We start from the raw sequence: 18,842 nt of genomic DNA on the forward strand, positions 1-18,842 counted from the left end.
AAATGGCTGATGGAGTCTAATCCAGACAAGGTGATGCAGTTTGGGAGGTCTAATACAAGAGGAAAATATAGCGTAAATGGCAGGACTCTCAAGAATTAATGTTTAGAAGAATTTCAGGGGCCATGTCCAAAGCACTCTAAGTTTCAACACACGTGGTTAAAATGGTAAAGATGACATACGGCATACTTGCCTTTACTGGTCAGGGCATTGAGTATAAAAGTTAGCAAGACTTATTGCAGCTGTATAAGACTGATTAGGCTACATTTGGGTTATTGTCTGTAGTTCTGGTTGTCACAGTCTAAGAAGGATATGAAGGCTCTGGATAGAGTGCAAAAGACATTTACCAGGAAGTTGCCTGGATTGGAAAAACCTTTATCTTTTTTTCTCTAGAGTGTTGGAGACTGACAGGTGACCACTCAGAAGTAAATTGAGTGGTATAGACAGTCAGAGTCTTTTTTACCCAGGGTGAAAATGTCAAATAATCAGGAGAATAGGTTTAGGAAAAAGGGGGAAACGTTTAAAGGATATGTGCAAAGCAAGTTTTTTTTGAACAAAATTTGGGAGGAGCCTTTGCGCTGCTAGGGGAGGTGGTAGAAGCAGACATTAGCAATATCTTAGAGACATTTTGACAGACAGATGAACAAGCAGGGAATAGAAGGATATGGACAATGTACAGACAGATGGGATTATGTTTTAGAGTGGCATCATGGTTGGTACAGACATGGTGGGCCAAAGGGCTTGCTCCTATACTGTAATGTTTTATGTAAATATGAATCAGGATGTGAAAGGGAACGAAGACATACCCAACCAAGTCCATGGGCAACTAGGGACTCAACTGTTGACTTCAGACAAGTTGCTTTTGAGGTGATAAATGCAATGGTTTTAATTTTTCAAAATTCTGGAAAGAGCTCATCAGATTGGTAACAGGCCAATGTGACTCCTTTGTTCCAGAAAGGGAAAGGAGGGACACTGAAAGCATGAAAAGAAATAGGCCGGTTGACTTAACATCTGTTTTTGGAAAACTGCTGGAATCTACTATTAAGGTTTTAGTTGTAAATAGGACGCAAGGAGCCTGAAGAGTGATATAGACAGGATTAGTGAGTGTGCAAATATTTGGCAGATGGAGTATGATGTCGTTAAATGTGGACTTGTGCACAATTACATGAATAATAGAGAAGGCAGCATTTTATTTGAATGAAAAGAACGTGGCGACCTCTAAGATATAGAGGGGTGTAAGTGTCCTGGTACAGGAATGACAAAAAGACAGTATGGAGGTACAGCAAGTGATTAAGAACACAAATTAATATTATATATTGGAAGGGAAATGGAATTTGAAGTAGGATGTTTTATGATAGTTGTACAGAGCATTGGTGAGATCATATCCGGAACTCTGGCCTCTTTATTTTGGAAAGGATTTATTTGGATAAGATTCAGTTCAGAAAAGATTCACTTGACTGTTATCTGGGATAAGAGGTTACTTAATGAGAAACATTTGGACAAGCTATCCATTGGAGTTTAGAAGAATGAAAGGAAACTTTAATGACTCATGTAAAGTCATGAGGTGACTTAACAAGGTGAATGCATAAATGGTGTTCTTCCTTCTGGGCCACTAGAACTAGGATACTGTTTGAAAATAGGGGTCTCCTGATTAAGATAAAAATGAGGAGAATTTTATCTGAGGGTTTTAAAGTCTTCGGAACACACTTTCCTAGAGGATGATGGAGGCAAGGTTATTGATCAGTTCTGATCTTATTGAATGGTGGAACAGGCTTGAATGGCCGCGTGGCCTATTCCTTCTCCTGCTCCTCATGCACATTGCTCAAGTTTTGGGGTGATCTAACTCCTCATGCAATTTTTTTGTATACATTAAATTGTGTTAACAGCCTGAGTAGCAATGAAACAATATCATGGTTCTCTGCTCATTGCTGAAGGTTTCTTTGGAATATTGACTTCCTACTGTAAAGGTTCTTTGGCCTGTCTCAGAGAAGTACTTGATCCTCTGCCTCCCTCTTTCTTTCAAGGTATTTTGAGGAAATTATCACAGAATGAAATCAACAGTGCTAGATTTTCTGCTATTCTCATAGTTGAATTTATTGTGGATTTATTTTGAATCATGTCATAATGTGGCTGTCCACAAAGATATACATTGAGTCACTGTGTTTAAAAATTGAGTAAATATTCATTTCCCTGACATTTTGTTCAAGGGAATTATTAATTAAAAATTGTAGGTTATTATTTGTTCACTTAAGATAATTTCTAAAATTTAAATATTTTAAAAATAATTCTGTGATTTTGGTTAGACAACCTTCTGTATTTACCAGTGAAAAATAAATCCTGCACGATTGTTGCCGTTCTGTACAGTAGGTCTTAGCATGTTTAGCATCTATACAAAACATCCAATTGCAGTTTACCAAGTCATTAGACAAAAAAAACCCTGAAATTTTACACCATAGTAATTTTCTTTATTCAGACATTTTTTATGTGCTGAGTATCAAGCTTGGAAAATATGCATCGTATCAAGGATAATGGCGAATGATGCTATGGGATGCTGGTACTACACATTTCATTCTCTAGCTGGTTAAACATGGAGTTAAATCTTGGAGGATATGCTGGATGCTATGTTAGAAGGTCTCAAAGTTTGAGACAGTCCTTTTACTAAAATTTTAAAATTTAGACAAACAGAATATTCTTTTAAAAGCAGTTTCCAAGAACTAGAAACAATTTCTATTTAAACATGCTTATTGATATTTGGTTACTAGCTTCCAATGCAATTGTAATTCATTGTTAAAAATAACTTGCGTCTCCACTCTGAGTGAAATTAAGTGAATTAATACTTAGCATTTGTCTGTATTTTCATTCCTAATGCATTATGAAATTTGAGACTTAATCTGTCATTATCATCAAGTGGCAATTTCTTCTTTATAGTGTTTTTTAAAATGAATAAAAATTTTAAAATGAAAACCCAAAAGACTTGGAACATGCTGACCATATTCCATTATCATAAATGTTCTCAAAACTTTCCCTCAAAAGTAAAAATCTGGAAAGTGAAAATGTGTACTTGCTAAGTAGAATGTAAAGCAAAAGACCAAGATTTGTGAATGACTTGTATGATGAATCTTATAACCCAGTACTTCTGGCACTGTTAAATTCAAAAGTGCAGTAGTACAATATTTTTTTGCAATTCTTTTATATGTCACAAGCAAGTTGGAGTTCTTTAAAATGCATTTAATTAATTTTCCCTTTTTTAAAAAAAATCGTTTCTGTGCCCCCAGATGTAAGGCGAATTGAAATGATTATGTCTCAATTAAGTGAAAATGTATGACATCCTCTAAATCTTTTGCAGATTGTTTGAATATACGGTTATGAACTATGTTTGTTTATATGGTTTCATAGAATTTACCTACTGAGATAGAATTATTTTAGACTTAATGTTAACAATTTGCAAACCATATGATTAATGATAAATACCTAACTACAGCTTTGATTGTTATTGATCTGTCAGTAACATACAGGCTAACAGGTTGCTTTGTTACTTTTTTGTATTTTTTTCCTGTTTTGGGACAATTAAGTTCAGTGCCAGGGAGGAGACAAAACACAATAATTGTGAAGGTTCCTGGCCATGAAGATAGCCATACTGAAGATGTTGAGAGTGGATCTGAAACAAGTGACACCGTTTCAAATAGTGGTCAATCAGGTGGTCAGAACTTGGCCCCAAATGTTACACTCATTACATTGAATTCTGAAGGTAGGCATTAGACTATCTAAACTTTGAAAACAAATCATTGTTGAAAGTAACACCACTTATAGAAATAGTTTATGACTTCCCTTTTAAATTAACTTGTAGAAGTGCTTTGTTTCCCTTTTTCGTCAGCTGTTAATGCTTTATTTGAAAGCTTCTTGGTACTTGTGGGAAATCCAAAAGAACTGGCTGATCTCCAGAGACATTGCACATAGCACAAGTTACGGTCACTTTCTATAATAAAAGCAGGAAATGCTGGAAATACTGCTAGCTGGGCAGCATCTTTTGGGAAACCGCATTAATGTTTCAGATCTGCGATTTCATAAGTCACTTTTTAAAAAAAAATTCATCTGATGTCTTCAGGTTGCTGGTACGTTTTTCTATTTTGCACCTTTCTTTTCCTCTTCCTCTTCCCTTCTATTTGGGAGTTAGTGTGTGATATCATGAGAAAGGATTTTCCTGCAGTTTACATGGTGCAATTAGATGGACACTGGAGGAAAATGTGACCTTCATACTTTTGGTTTTTGCTTGAACGTTCTGGGAAGCATTGGGTAGCTTCACTGCCACTAATTCTAGTTGCTAGTATCAGCCTAGGTGACTGATATCGCTTAAGGGAGGACATCCACAAAAAGTCCCTGGTGGCAGATGGGTTCAGTCTTAATGAACAATAAATAGGCCTATTACATATTACTTGGCTGTTTAGTACAGAAGATAGTGGTATTGTCACTGGACTAGTAATACAGAAACTCTGGAAATGTTCTGGGAACTTAGATTTGAAATCTACCACAACCCTCTGAAATGGCCTAGGATGCCTTTTGGATATAATCTATGACTAAAATGTCTCAAAGTGATGAAACAAGTACTGACATTGATGTAGGCAGTGGAAACCCTAATGGTGGCCTTGAAAATAACCAAAGTCCTCATTGCCAGTATCTGGAAAAAGATTGCCAGAGCTGAATCACAGACTAATGAAACAACAGCCTGACAAAGTCATACTTGCAAAACTGTATCTTACACACACTGCTCCCAGATAACACCAGCATCATCTCTGAATATGTCCTGTTCTATGAACAGGTGGTAACACAACGGGATATAGTTGGGAGGAAGTTGGCCTGGGAGAGTGATGTTGACTCTGCACCTGATGAAGTCGAATGGTATTAGGCCCTACATGGGCAACGTCCTGCTGATTACCATGGCCAGTTGAACAATCCGTATTCCTCCATGTCTAACACCACCTAGATGAAGCACTGATGGTGGAAATGATGCAGAAGGTACTCTTGTTGCAGGAATTTCAATATTGATCACTAAGACTAGCTCAGTAACACCATTGCTGACTGAACTGATTGAGTTGCTAGACTGAGTCTCTGGCAATTAACGAGGAAAGGAGGTAGAAATGTACTTGACCTCATCCTCGCCAATCTCTTTTGCTGCAAATGCATCTTTCTATGACAGTGTTTGTAAAGGTGACCACTGCGCCGAGCTTGTGGAGATGAAGTCCCATCCTCACATTTGAGGCAACCATCCATCATACTGTTGGGCAGTTTCACTGTACAAAATGGGATAGACTTCAAACCAATCTAGTAACTTGAGCCTGGGCATCCATGAATCGTTGTAGGCTATTGGCAGCAGAACGATACGCAAAAGCATTCTGCATCCCCGTGGTCTGGTGTATCTGTTGCTCTACAATTGCCATTAAGCCAGGTGATCAACTTTTGTTCAATGGAAAGTGCAGGAGAGCCTGCCCAGAACAGAATGAGGTGTACCTAAAAATGGATGTCAGCCATGTGAAAGTAGAAAACAGGACTACTTGCATGACAAAAAGTACAAGCAGCAAGTGATTGTGGAATTTCCATAGCAAATGAGATCTAAGCCCTGAACACCTCCAGCTGTGAATGGTAGTAGACAATCAACTCACTGGTGAAGCTAACCCCACAAGTGATCCTCAATGAATGAGTGCCCAGCATATTGGATTAAAAGAAAGGTGAAGGATTTAAAACATTTTTATGCCAAAAGTCCTGAGTGGGTGATCCACTTTGCCTTTTTCCAGAGGGCCCCAGCATCACTGATGTCGATGTCCTTAGTTGATTTGATTCACTTCACATGCTATCAAGAAACGGCTGGAGACACAAGATACTGTAAAAGTTACGGGCCCTGACTACATTCCGGCCATAGTATTGAGAACTTGCTCTGCCCCTGAGCCAAGTTGTTCCAGTACACTGAAAGCACTAGTCTGTACACAGCAATGTGTAAAATTGACCAGGTTATGTCCTGCATACACACAGGCAGCATGGATGCAAACCGGCCACTTAACACCCATAAATGTACATTTCAATCAGTAGTAAAGTATTGAAGATGTTACCAAAGAGGACTTTCAAACAACAAGCTGCACACTGGTGTTCAAGTTTGGGTCCTGGTAGGGCCAAACTTAGTTCAAACATGGACAGAAGAACTGAATCCCAAAGGAGTGATGAGTGACAGCCCTTGACCTCACTGCTGCATTTGTCTGAGTATGATTTGTAGTCTTATCAAACTAGAGTCAATGAGAATCAGTGAGATAGCACTCCCATTGGAGTCATACCTGGCATATAAAAAGATAGTAATGATTATTGGAGATCAGTATTTCAACTCCAGGATATCTCAGCATTTAACAACATCGTAAGGTCAAAAGGAGGGATGCTCACTGATGAGTGCATGATCTTCAGCGCCATTCGCAATGACACATACTGAAGTAATCTTTATCCAAATGCAGCAAATGTCCAGGTTTGGGCTGACAGTTGGCAAATAACTTTCACACCGTACAAATGCCAGCCAATAACCATATCTAATGAGAGAATTTAATATAATTCTTTTGATGTACATTGGCATTGTGATTTTATAGACCCCACTATCAAATATCTTGGGAGTTACCATTGACTTAAAAAAACTGAACTGGACTAACCACACAAAAACGGTGGCTACAAAAGAAGTCAGAAGCTAAGAATCATTCTTGCCCGAACTCATCTCCCCCAAAGAATATCCCATTTACATTGCACAAGTCAGGAGTTTGAGGAAACTTCCAACCTCTGTTCTCTTATCTGGATGAGTGCAGCTTCAACAAGACTCAAGCCTGACAACATGTGGGACAAACAGCTGCTTGATTGCACCAAATCTATAAGCATTCACTCCCTCTATTGCTGATACTCAATAAAGCTGTATGTACTAACTACAGAATGCACTGTGAGAATTCACGAAGACTCCTTAGACAGCACTTTCTAAATATTTGGCCATTACCATCTGAAAGAGCAATAGCAGCAGATGCTTGGGAAGCCAAGCATCTCCTTGATGCCACTAATCGTTCTGATTTTGAAAAAGATTGTTATCCCTTCAGTGTTGCTGGGTCAAAATCCTGGAAACCCTTAATGGCATTGAGCATCTACTTCCATCAAATGGACTGCAGTGATTCACAGGACAATTTATCACTACTTTGTCAAATGTAGCTACAAATGGGCAATAACTACTGTCCTAGCGAACAATGTCCACATTGCACGAATGAGTAAAAGATGAGTAATGTTGCATCTGAGCTATGTCATTTCCAAACCACTTTGGAACTATCTTGTGTCCCAATACATGGTTCATCTGCAGTCACACCATGTAGCTGATCACAGACAAAATTTGAATCCTCATCTGAGGGATGTGATGGCCTACTAGAATAAAGTGCCCAGGTAATTTTCCCCTTCTCTGTGCCACAATGTCTTCAAAATTGCAGCTTCCAGCTCCTTGACTCAGACCTGGGGTTCCTCAAGCTGCAAAACAGGTTCACTCTACTGTGCCAGCGTCCAACAGCTCCCACGTGCCACAGCAGCAACACATTACTTACTTTATCATTAAAAAGAAATCATTATTTTAGAATCCCTGTTCCTAGCACTTTATTGTAATCTTTTTCCAGAATCTTATACCTAAGCTATTCTTAAGGAACAAAGCGGAGAAAAATACTGGCATTCTTACCACAAATCAAAGACCATACTTTTATTTTGAAGCATATAAATATGCCCCAATTTGCAGCCCTTCCTACATTCTTATCACATTGTGATTCATGATACCACACCACCACTGGTCCCCCTGCAGATAGTCTCTTAAAATGTGTTTTTTATCTCCCCCTGCTGACCTCTCAGTTTGGAGAATTCATTCCATGCAGTAACTTAAAGCTCTTCTACACTGTATTCCCACTTCGAACCAAATTCCCAGATGTACTCACTCAACTGAAGTCTCTTCTCACTCTGGTCACTCTCCTTTCTTCAGTCACACTTTCAAAAAGGTAAATTTGTTTCCCCAAAACAACAAAAAGGATTTTGTTTTCAGAAGCAGATGATGTGAACTTGGCAGCCCTTCCACTTAGGCTTTTGTTCCCAACTAATTCCAGATACCAAAGCACACTCAATCACATCATTGGTCAGCAGCAGAACCAGCAGTTATGGCCAGTGGTGATTAATATGAAGCCTTTTGTCTAAAAAAAAATGCCAATGTCTACAGTGATGTTTCAGTAACTTATTTCAAAGAGGGCATTCCAGGTCTTTGAGCAAGATTTGAAATAAATCAATTTTCCTCCAACTTCAAATCTGAAGGCCTCTAAGCAAGAATGAATATGAAGCAAATTTAAAAAATTGTTAATATTGGTGAATCCTGTATCTTATTACAATATTTGTTTCCTTGGGCTGTGTGGCATGACTCATGTCTTCTGCCAAGGTATGTACTGAGATGAAGTAATAATTCATCACAACTATAATTCCGTATTTTATCCTGAGATAGTAGGAACTGCAGATGCTGGAGAATCTGAGATAACGAGGTGTAGAGCTGGATGAACACAGCAGGCCAAGCAGCATCAGAGGAGCAGGAAACCTGACGTTTCGGGTTTCAACCCTTCTTCAGAACTGATTTCTGAAGGAGGGTCTAGACCCGAAACGTCAGCTTTCCTGCTCCTCTGATGCTGCTTAGCCTGCTGTGTTCGTCCAGCTCTACACCTTGTTATCTCCTTATTGATAATTTTACTTCCACCTGTTGTCAAGAGCTCACTTTGCTCTTGACCACCATCTCTTTTCTTATAAAACAGTTAGAAAATACTCTGCTGAGATCTTGACATCCTTTCTGAATTTACTTTCATACTTCCTTCTTAAGGTCTTGCTGTCTGATTTTTCACTTTTCATTGTTCTTTGTTCACCGGGATTTGAACTACTTTTTGAATTTTGTGTATATTTTGTATGCTTTTTCTTTTTAGCTTTATATTGTGTGTTAACTCTTCAGTCACCTAAGGCTGTTGTTTTTGAAAGTGGTACTCTTTTCCCTCAGGGACATAACCTGGTTCTGTATTGAAATGATAAATTTTGAGTACCTTCCAGTGTCTTTAATTTCACCAATTAATAGACTTGCACAATTCACAATGGACAGTCTCTACCTCATTGCATTAAAATTAGCCTTGCCTAATTCTACAAACTTTGCTGGAATTTAAAGCAGGCCACTGGAGTTGAAACTGTGACAGGGTGCACGTGTGTGTGTTTAGAGTGGTAGATGGGGCAGCATGCCTAGAATTCCACTGGCGGTCTGACATTGTGAACTCTGAAATGAATCAGGTGGGTGATTGCGAACAGTGAGGCACCCAACAAGTAAACTGGACTGTTTGAAACGTTATTGAGTTGATTTAACTCTCTCTCAATTGAATTAAATGCTGTTCACTGAATTTAAGGAGCAATGAATGTTGATTACATGTCACTGTTACCTGACAATTAAAAAGTGGTAGTTTCCAGACAGGCCTTGGTCTCTAAGGAGAATTTCAACTATTTTGGGCCTCCTTTGAATTGAGTTGAAATTTTCTGACCAGAGGAGAGAGAACGTTAACATAGATGTGAAGGAGAAGCTCTGAGAAGTAAAGGGGCAACAATTTGAATGTTGCATCCAAGAGCAGCAGTGGGTGGAAAGGGTATCTCTCCATGATGAGACTCAACCACCAAATCTTTCTCAACCCATACCTGTGAAGGAAAGGTGTGCATGAGGGATACGGTATGGGTAGTAGGAGAGCAAAAGGACCAAAATATGGCTAAGCAGGCCACCACAGGACACCATGGGGAAAAATAAAATAAACTGGACTCGCTATGCAAATGCTGTGGCCACAAGAGCAGATCGGAGGCTAGGAATCCTGCAGTGACTAACTCATCTCTTGTCTCCCCAAAGCCTGTTCATGGTATACAAAGGTGCAAGTCAGGAGTGTAATTGAATACTTAGCTCTTGCCTGGATGAATGTACCTTCGACAACAGTCGAGAAGCTTGAAATTATCCAGGGCAAAGCAGCCTGTTTGATTGATACTGTATCCACACACATTCTTTTCCTCCAGTCATGACACCAGGGAGCAGTGTGCCCAACCTATAAGATCCACTGCATAAAATTACAAATGTTCCTTAGATAACACATTCCAAATTCATGATCTTTACTGTCTAGAAAGACGTGTAACCAATGCATAGGATAACATCGTCTGCACAACCCCTCCAGGCCATTCACCACCTTGACTTGGAAATATATCAATTATCCTTCAGTGTCATTGCGCCAGAAATCTGGAACCCTACCCCTGCACACGCACAAAAAAAAAGTCATCGTGGGCTTATTTACAAAAATGGTCTGCAGCAGTTTCGGGAGGCAGCTCAACATGCCACATTGACATTTGTACAATAAATGCGGCTAGCCAGTGATGCTCATATCTGATAAATGAATGAGAAAACAGTTGGACAGAGGCAGCAAATGATGTGTCATGTACTCGTGTATTTAGAAGTTGGATGTATTACTTATCAGTGATTGTGTCAAGAAGACTGCAACTTGTGAGTCTGCCAATGACCATTGACTTCGTATTTTTCTGTAGCAAAAACAAAGTTGCTGGAAAAGCTCAGCAGGCCTGGCAGCTTCTGTGAAGGAGAAAACAGAGTTAATGTTTCGGGTCCGGTGACCCTTCCTCAGAACAGGAGTGGTTGTGAGGAAGGGTCACTGGACACGAAACATTAACTCTGTTTTCGCCTTCACAGATGCTGCCAGACTGCTGAGCTTTTCCAGCAACTTTGTTTTTGTTACTGATTTACAGCATCCACAATGCTTCTGGCTTTTATTGTTCTGTAGCATTGCACAATGAGATTAGGTGGGTCCTTAATGCCAGCGAAAATCACAGTATCACTGAATTTAAACATGTTTGGTTCAATCCAAGAATTTGCTGGGGAGGAGTGGGGATATCCCAAGTAGTTGCAAAGCAATGCAGTAAGACAGTGACTGACATATTGTTTAAGAAAGCTGAAGAGTTTTTGCCATTCTGAAGTGATCCTGATGATGGGACTGAGAACTCTGTTGGACTTAGACCTTTACAAATTTTCCACAAATGCTATCACATAGTAGATTGCACATGACCGTCAAAGCTCTATTGCACCAACCTGTTGCATTCATTGACAGGACGGACATTTTTGTCTCTCTATAAATGTCTATTTGGTATATGATCATTAAAGACGCATCCTGCAGGTTTGTTCATTTGTTCTCTGAGCAGCATTCAGGATGCATTTGTATGCCAGCGCTCCCTGCTGCCATTGTTTAAGCCCCTCACATGTTGCAGTGGATGTATTCCTCACTAACAAGGGGTACCCTCGAGACATGGCTGTCGTCTGTCTTTGCTGATGACCTTTCACACTAAAGCTGAGGAATAGTGTAATATTTGCCATGGGTTGACCCGGACCCCAATTGAACAGACAGCAGCATTCGACAAGATGAAAGTTCATTGCCCAGATGTCCCAGAGGACCTCTGCAATATGCCCCAGTGAGGTTTTCCAGAATCTTTGCCTACTACATTCCCTGCAACCTAGTGCAGTAGAAATGTGATACCATGTGTTCAGAAGATATGTAGGAGATTTATTCCTGTTGTGACAAGAAGTGCAAGAAAATCTAGTTGCACCAAAAGTGCTTGCAGTCTTGAAGATGTGTGCTAGGGAGGCTCATGACAACAAAATTCAGAAGGTAGGCATAAGGTCCTTTGAACAGTATGCTGCTTATAAACATAGGTATTTCTCTTCAGTGTCTCATATCACTACTGCTGTCTGTCAGCCATCATGTCCGAACTCAGTGCCCCTATATTGAGATGGCCACAGTTGACCTTAACACCACAACAGGTATTAGGGTGCAAGGGTTGTCAAAGCTATTCAGTACCCTTGAGGCACTGAATAAAGTTCATGAATTTGGTGCAGTAAAGTAATCATTCACGAACATCAAAGGTTTAAACATCTTTTGCACCCTGATGCATTTATGTGTTCTTTCTCATGTATTTCTAAGTCCTCCAGCGAGGTATGATATCTACATCTGTAGCTGTAGTGGAAACTGGCTGTTCGACATAGTGTCCTGTGGCCACATAAGGACCTTAGCATCTGTTCTCTGGGCTTCTCTGTTTTATAGGGCCCCAGCACACTGAACTTTTTCAACAGTTCAGAAGTTTAATTTTGTTCTACTTCCACTGGACATGTAATTGAATCACCGGCAGAGGGACTGAGGGGCACCTGTTTATCCTGTGAGCATCTTGAGGTAGGACGCTATGTGTGGCAAGTTGCAGCATCTTGTGTACAAGGGTACCTTTGGAGTTTACCAAAGATAGAGATGCATCCCGAGAGTGCACCAAGTGACCAGCACCCACTCACCTAGCCATGTAAAAACTTAACAGCCACTGAGTTTTCTGCTGGATCTAGCTTTCGATGGCAGTTGCAAATCTCTTTATGTTGGAAGCCATGCTTTCACATGCCTGAGGCATAGTAGGACCTGGTCTGACTGTATTCTGCCGTTATTCATCCACCTACGGCCATGCATAACTTCTGACACCTCAGTAAGGTCGACATCTGTTACACACTGCAAGTCCTCCGATTCAGTTTTGCCAACACCTGGAGGCTGGTGTTTGTCTATATCTTCATATGACATCAATGACAAATGTGGAAGAGCCCGACTTGGATTAGCCCAAATTATCAAACTATGAGAACATTATAACTTTAATCTTTATTGGACTATTTTACCCAGGCTATGTATTAAAAACACTCCAAGGTAAATAAAAAAATCCTTTTTGTTTTATAAGAAAAATCAAGAAACTGTCCTAAATCTATCTATGACATTTGCAACATACAACAAGTTAAACACTAAATTAGCAAGCATATTTTTTTAAAAAAAGCCAATGCAGTCAAATGAAGAGGGATAAAGAGGTTGTGTTTTACTTGCCCTCTTATCTGATGGTAACCGAGAATTTTAAATACCTCCAGCATCAGGAGACAGTGATGGTTGAATAAGCTCTGTGCAAGATAGGATATGGAGAGCTCATCTAAACAGGACTAATGAAATTGTAGAGAGAGAAAGGAACTGAAGTAAAGCTGTAAAGTAGAGAAGTGGTGTTGGAGAAATTAATGGGATTGAAGGTCTGATAATCTGCATCGCAAAGTGCATGAAGTGCCCCTAGAAATAGAGAATGAAATGGTGGTCTTCTTCCAAGAATCTTTAGATTATCGAACAGTTCCTACAAATTGGAGGATAGCTAATGTGACCTCACTATTTAAAAAGGCAAGTAAAAAGAAAACAGGGGATTAGACTAGTGAATCTGACGTCAACAGTAGGGAAGATTGTCTAATCTATTAGAAAAGAAATAATAGCTGAGCAAATAGTGGCAGGATTGGACAGATCAGATTTGTGAAAGGGAGATCATACTTGACAAATCTAATGGAATTCTTGGAGGATGTAACTAGGTGAATTGATCAGGGATGCCAGTGGATGTGGCTCATTTGGACTTTCAGAAGGCTTTCACAAAGCCCCATGTAAGAGAGTAATGTGTATCAATTATGTATTGAGATGGATACAAGATTGGTTAGCAGACAGGAAACAGTAAGAGTGAATAGGTCTTTTATTGAATGGCACATAGTGACTCATGAAGCACTAGAGGATCAGTTTAGATGAGGGAACTAAATGCAACATGCAAAAGACATTTCTCCTTCGCCTTCATTAGGCACCGTTCTAAACAATTAAGTTGGTTTGTTCCTGAGGTTCTCATGGCAAGCTCTCAGCAGCATCGAACCTGTCATAACATTAGGCTAAGGCATGCACAAGACATTGACCACTTGACCATCCAATTTTCTGCCGCATTCTTTTGAGAGCATTCCAACTGATGAATACTCAGTATATACAGAAATAATTGCAGGAGATCCTCTGCAATGGCATACATTACTTCTGACTGACACAGTTACGTTTGTGTTCTGCCACATCATTGGCTATCATAAATGAGCAACTACGTAGACTTAAGCTTACCTGTCCTCTAATGCTGTGGTCCTCTGCAGAAGGAGCCAGAGTTGAAGAAACCCATTTACCACTCTTTTGCTTTATGTGACCTTGGTAGTTGCCATATCAGTTGCCTGAGAGTTAAGGGTTCCAGCCCTTATCTATCTGTCCAAGAGTCACCTCTATCTTTGTGGCTTCTTGAGGTTCTTGTCATGACTGGGGGGAATTGAGGGTCCATTGTCCATGCCAGGATCTTCATGAGTGAAACCTGGGCCTACAGACAGCTATTTGTCTATTTTTTCAGGGCATATTGCCTTGCATTTCTAGTTAAAATGTTGTCATCGGTTGAAACTGTGAAGTCTTTCAAAGTGACAGACTTTTCCCTGCAATTGTGTATTTATTGTAATTCTGGAGTGTGGCGATTACTGTCAACAGTGAATAAATTAATCTCCTTTGAATCAAGCAATTATTTAACAGCTATAATTGTTCAAAGTAGCTGGAAAATAAGATAGGTTTCAGTAAAAGGAAACAAAGTCTTGCTGATATCTCGTTAAACCCATGTCTGTTTTCATATTAGTGCATTTATTTGAAGTTTACAGGGAATGTGATGTGCGTGTTGACTTGTTTGTTTTTAACTTGGTTGGGATTCCTTTCTATGTTTTCAGATTACTTTTTGAATCTTGAAAGTCAGTGTCTCTTTATGTGCACAAAACTACATGAGAACCTTAACAAAACCTTTTTGTGCTGATAGCATTGTATGCTTATTTTCTGAGTTTATGTGTTAAATGGGGTTACAAAAATTGCTTTACTTTAGGTCTGTTGATTAGTGTTGCAGTTTATTCTTAGTGTCTCTGCTAAGTAAAGCGACTAGTAAATACAAAATCAGTGCAGAATTCTGAGTATGAAGAGTTTTAATTGTCAGACATCCCAACCAGACAACCACAGTGGCTGACTATGTATTTACTCAATATTAAATGCAAAATACATTTAATGTTGTCGCTGCTGTCTCTTGTATTGCCAGGTGTTTTTTGTTTGGAATATTGTAGTGTCTGGATGTCTCAGGCTCCAGCAATTAGTTATACACTTGGATTCTGAACTGCTGAGCCAGATGTGGGAGTTGGATTGTGGCCTGAGTTCCATTTCCTGATCCCTGCCTCACTTGGATTCTACAAAGGAAAATATTAACCCACTACTTTTGTTGTATTTTAGTCTATTGCATGTATGATGAAGTTCAAAATCAGCTTCTGGCATATTCATAATGCCCAGTAAAGAATTATTGGAGATGTTGTCAACTGTCAGTGAGACGTTAAACTGACATTGTGAATTGTCTATCCATTGTAGAAACCAAATGACTATCACTCCTGTTGAAAACAGTCTTCCAAAATTAGTTCGTACCTCCTTTCTCTGTATTATCTCATTAAAGAGGATCCATAGCAATATTGGATGTGTGTAAAAATTAAAACTTACTGCAGGTATGATCGTGTGTCATATAAGTATGCATTTTGAATTCTGAACCAAGCCAGCTGGTGAGACAGAAACTAAAACAATTTGTGTGTAGTGCTTCTCGACTAAGTCTTGTAACTCCTTTCACATACCCATCCCACCTTGCTTTCCCTTTGTATCCACTCGCTTGTTTAATCAATTTACATCAATTGCCTGTTTAACTGCTTGCTGTATGAATATGTATATTGTACATGCAAACATGAACCTGCTCATATTAAATACATGTCTTTATCATCTACTATTATATTTGTCTTAATGAGCCTGACCCCAAAGCTTAAATATAATTTTAAATGGCAGGTACATTCATCACATGGACTGTAGGGGATGCTAATGTATTCTTTGATCCTTGTGGGCACTCTGTCATGAATGCCACAGATAGATGCCTGGCAGAAAATTGTCCCATATCTTCCTGCAGAATACTATTTATTTTGGAGAGCTGTCGTTAACAAAAGGAAGGAAAATGTCAAAAATGTAAAAAAAAAGTTCCGTATTCAGTGGGAAAATTGAATATTTTGAAATCTATTAATTAGTCCAAATACATTTATAGCAGTTTATGAATTAGGACCAGGAATACGTCATATGGCCCCTCATTTGATTAATATTGTGGTTGATCAGATTTGGCTGTTTTTTTTAAACTCTATTTTTGCTGAACGTAATAATTGACTTTCTTGCCTGTCAAGAATCTACTTAACCTTGAGTTTATTCACTAACCTAGTATCCACTGCTCCCTGAAAAAACACATTCCGCAGAGTAATGAGAGAAAAAAAATCCCCCCTCACCTCTTTGTAAAATAGGTGACATTTTATTCTTAAACATTGATCCTTGCTTTCATCTTGCTCAAGGGGAACCATCCTTCCAGCATGCACTCCATCAAATGCCCTCAGGATCATCTTTCAATAAGGTCATATCTCATTCTAATGAGTTCCAATGAGTATAAGTATAACCAATTAAACTGTTCTCTGTCATATAACCCCTTTGTTCCAGAAATCAGCCAAGTGCATGTTAACTGACTTACTTCCAATGCAGTTGTATTCTTCTTGGGTATGGAGACCATAACTATACACAGTGCTATATATGTGATCTCACCAATTTCCTGCACAGCTGTAACAAAGTTTCTCCATTTTTATGTTCAATTCTTCTTAAAGTGAAAGCCAATTTTTGGTTTGCCTTTCTGATCGCTTGCAGTTTGGCACACTAATTTTTTGTGATTCATGTATTAGACCAAGGAGTCCTCTTTACATCAGAGTTCTGCCACCTCTGTTCACTGAAAAAAATCTTGTTTTTCTAATCTCTATATCAGTTTCACGTATTCCCACATTCTCCTCCCATTGCCCATTCACAACTTGAGTGTATCCCTTTTTTGAGGACATCCAAGTAATTTTAAATAATTGAGACCAAACACTGATCTCAGTGGTACTCCAGTGGTCATGTCCTGCCAACTTGAAATGACCTATTTAAATTCAGTCTTTACTACATGTTAGCTAAGCAATCCTATGCATGTGCATGTATTACCCCTGTACTGTAAAATCTTGTTTTAAGTAACCTTTGATATGGCACTTTATCAAATGCTTTTCCAAACCCAAATATATCATGGATTTCTAAAAGGCATTTGGGTGTCATGCGAGGAGATAACATACTAGCACGGATTGTAGATCACATACAAAAAAGTTTTAGTCATCAGAAACTGTTTCTATATAGTGATTTTTCTGTACTGTATTCTTGAGTACTACTAATATCTAATTGGCAATGTTTAGTTCACAAAATTCTCCAGTAGTTTAAGAGTAGAACTTTTGAATCTCTAAGGCAGTTATTTTGCCGAGTTAATTCACATGGTAGTCCACTGAACTTTTACAGCCATGCTGATGTTAGATTTTAGCATCTCTTTAGAGTTATATTGGGATGCAAGAGGATCTAATGAAGTGGGAAGATGTGATGGAGCGCTTGCTGTCAAGGCAAATGCACCAAAATGTGGCGAGTTAGGGGCTGTTTCCTGCCAAGATATTCTCCAAAACAGCCTATGCCTACTTCCTCTCCCTCCACCAACTCCTTACCAACTCTCAAAACCACCCTCACCATCAACCCCTTCTTGTTGGATTCTGCATAATTAGTCCCAACAGCCCTAAACTCTACTTGCCTTCCAAAGACCATGCTGAAAGTGTCCTCTCGGTTGACTGAAGTCCCAGCCCTGACTTCTGTGTCCAGTGGCTCTGCCAAGGCCTAAGAAATCCAGGCCCTCTAATTGGCTGGCAGCATTGAACTTGTCTGTTCAAGGGATGATGCCCTCATGACAGCTAATTTACTAAGATGGACCTCTAATGCGGCTTGGGTCCCAGATGCCTGAGATGGAGCGTATCCAATTTTTCCAGCCTTTTTGTCTGGTTTCTTGCTGTCCTAACAAAATCTAGTGCTGTGTAAAAGCAAGTAAAACATTACGGGCTTTCAATGTTTGTGGCTACTAAGTTTCAAATTGTGAAATATGATTTCTGAATTTTTAAAACAAGGCTTATTTTTAAAATGCTTTTATTTTCACAAACGGTCCATAAAGTACAAACCAAGGTATTGTAAAGTTGTACGTTTGAAGTATTGCTGAAGAAATGTCTTGATCCTTGATTATTATTTTGATTTTCATTATGGCTAGACTGCAAGTTGTTGAAGTTTCTCTCTAAATGGATGCTATTTTCTTTCCTGTTCGCACTGTATCTACTCAAACAGCAATTTTTATATTCTTAATAAGGAAGAAAAATAGTTAACTTAGAAAGGTCTTTTCCATGCAAGACCTCTGTGATGTCTGCAAAAAGTGAACATTAGAATCCTTGAAAATATGAATGTAAATTTGAATTACTTGTGGCACTAGGAGAAGCAGGACCACCTCCCATTTCTATGGAGATGCTGATTGTTCTCTTGGAACTTCAGTGTGGGCCAGTTAGTCAAGGATTAATTATTCCTATCAGAGATTGCCTGGAGAAGCAGAACGAGCTTTGGCATCTCACCTTCAGTATTGACATGAGGTCTGGGAACCAAGTGCTAATGCACACTTGGGCCTTTTTGCTCAGGGCCTGATATGTTTAATTGAATTTAGGATCCTTGCCAACTTAGATTAACTGGTAACTGAAGTAGATCTCTTGGAGGATGAATGATATCAGCCATTTTTGTCTAACCTCATTTGAATTCTTAGGCTTTGGAGTGGTGTTGTTTGTTTTCATCCTACTTTTTTTAAACGAGGTTTGCTTTATTGTTTCTGTTGAATTGAACCTCAAATGTGACTCTTCTTAATGTGTTTAAATTATCAATATAATTTTAAGGTTTATT

At 39.1% G+C, this 18,842-nt stretch overlaps 1 protein-coding gene across 10 annotated transcripts in view; it reads left to right on the forward strand.

The window, feature by feature from the left end:
* The window catches only part of banp (BTG3 associated nuclear protein), a 296,836-nt gene that overhangs the window by 136,963 nt on the left and 141,031 nt on the right, over positions 1-18,842 (forward strand). For all 10 annotated transcript variants that reach the window (XM_059651709.1, XM_059651711.1, XM_048546311.2 and 7 more), the window contains one exon: positions 3,570-3,745. In XM_059651709.1, the coding sequence (XP_059507692.1) occupies positions 3,570-3,745 (176 nt within the window). The remainder of the gene's footprint in view (positions 1-3,569; positions 3,746-18,842) is intronic.

The sequence above is a fragment of the Stegostoma tigrinum genome, chromosome 16 (assembly GCF_030684315.1).
Source record: "Stegostoma tigrinum isolate sSteTig4 chromosome 16, sSteTig4.hap1, whole genome shotgun sequence".
In the NCBI taxonomy this organism is placed as follows: Eukaryota; Metazoa; Chordata; class Chondrichthyes; order Orectolobiformes; family Stegostomatidae; genus Stegostoma; species Stegostoma tigrinum.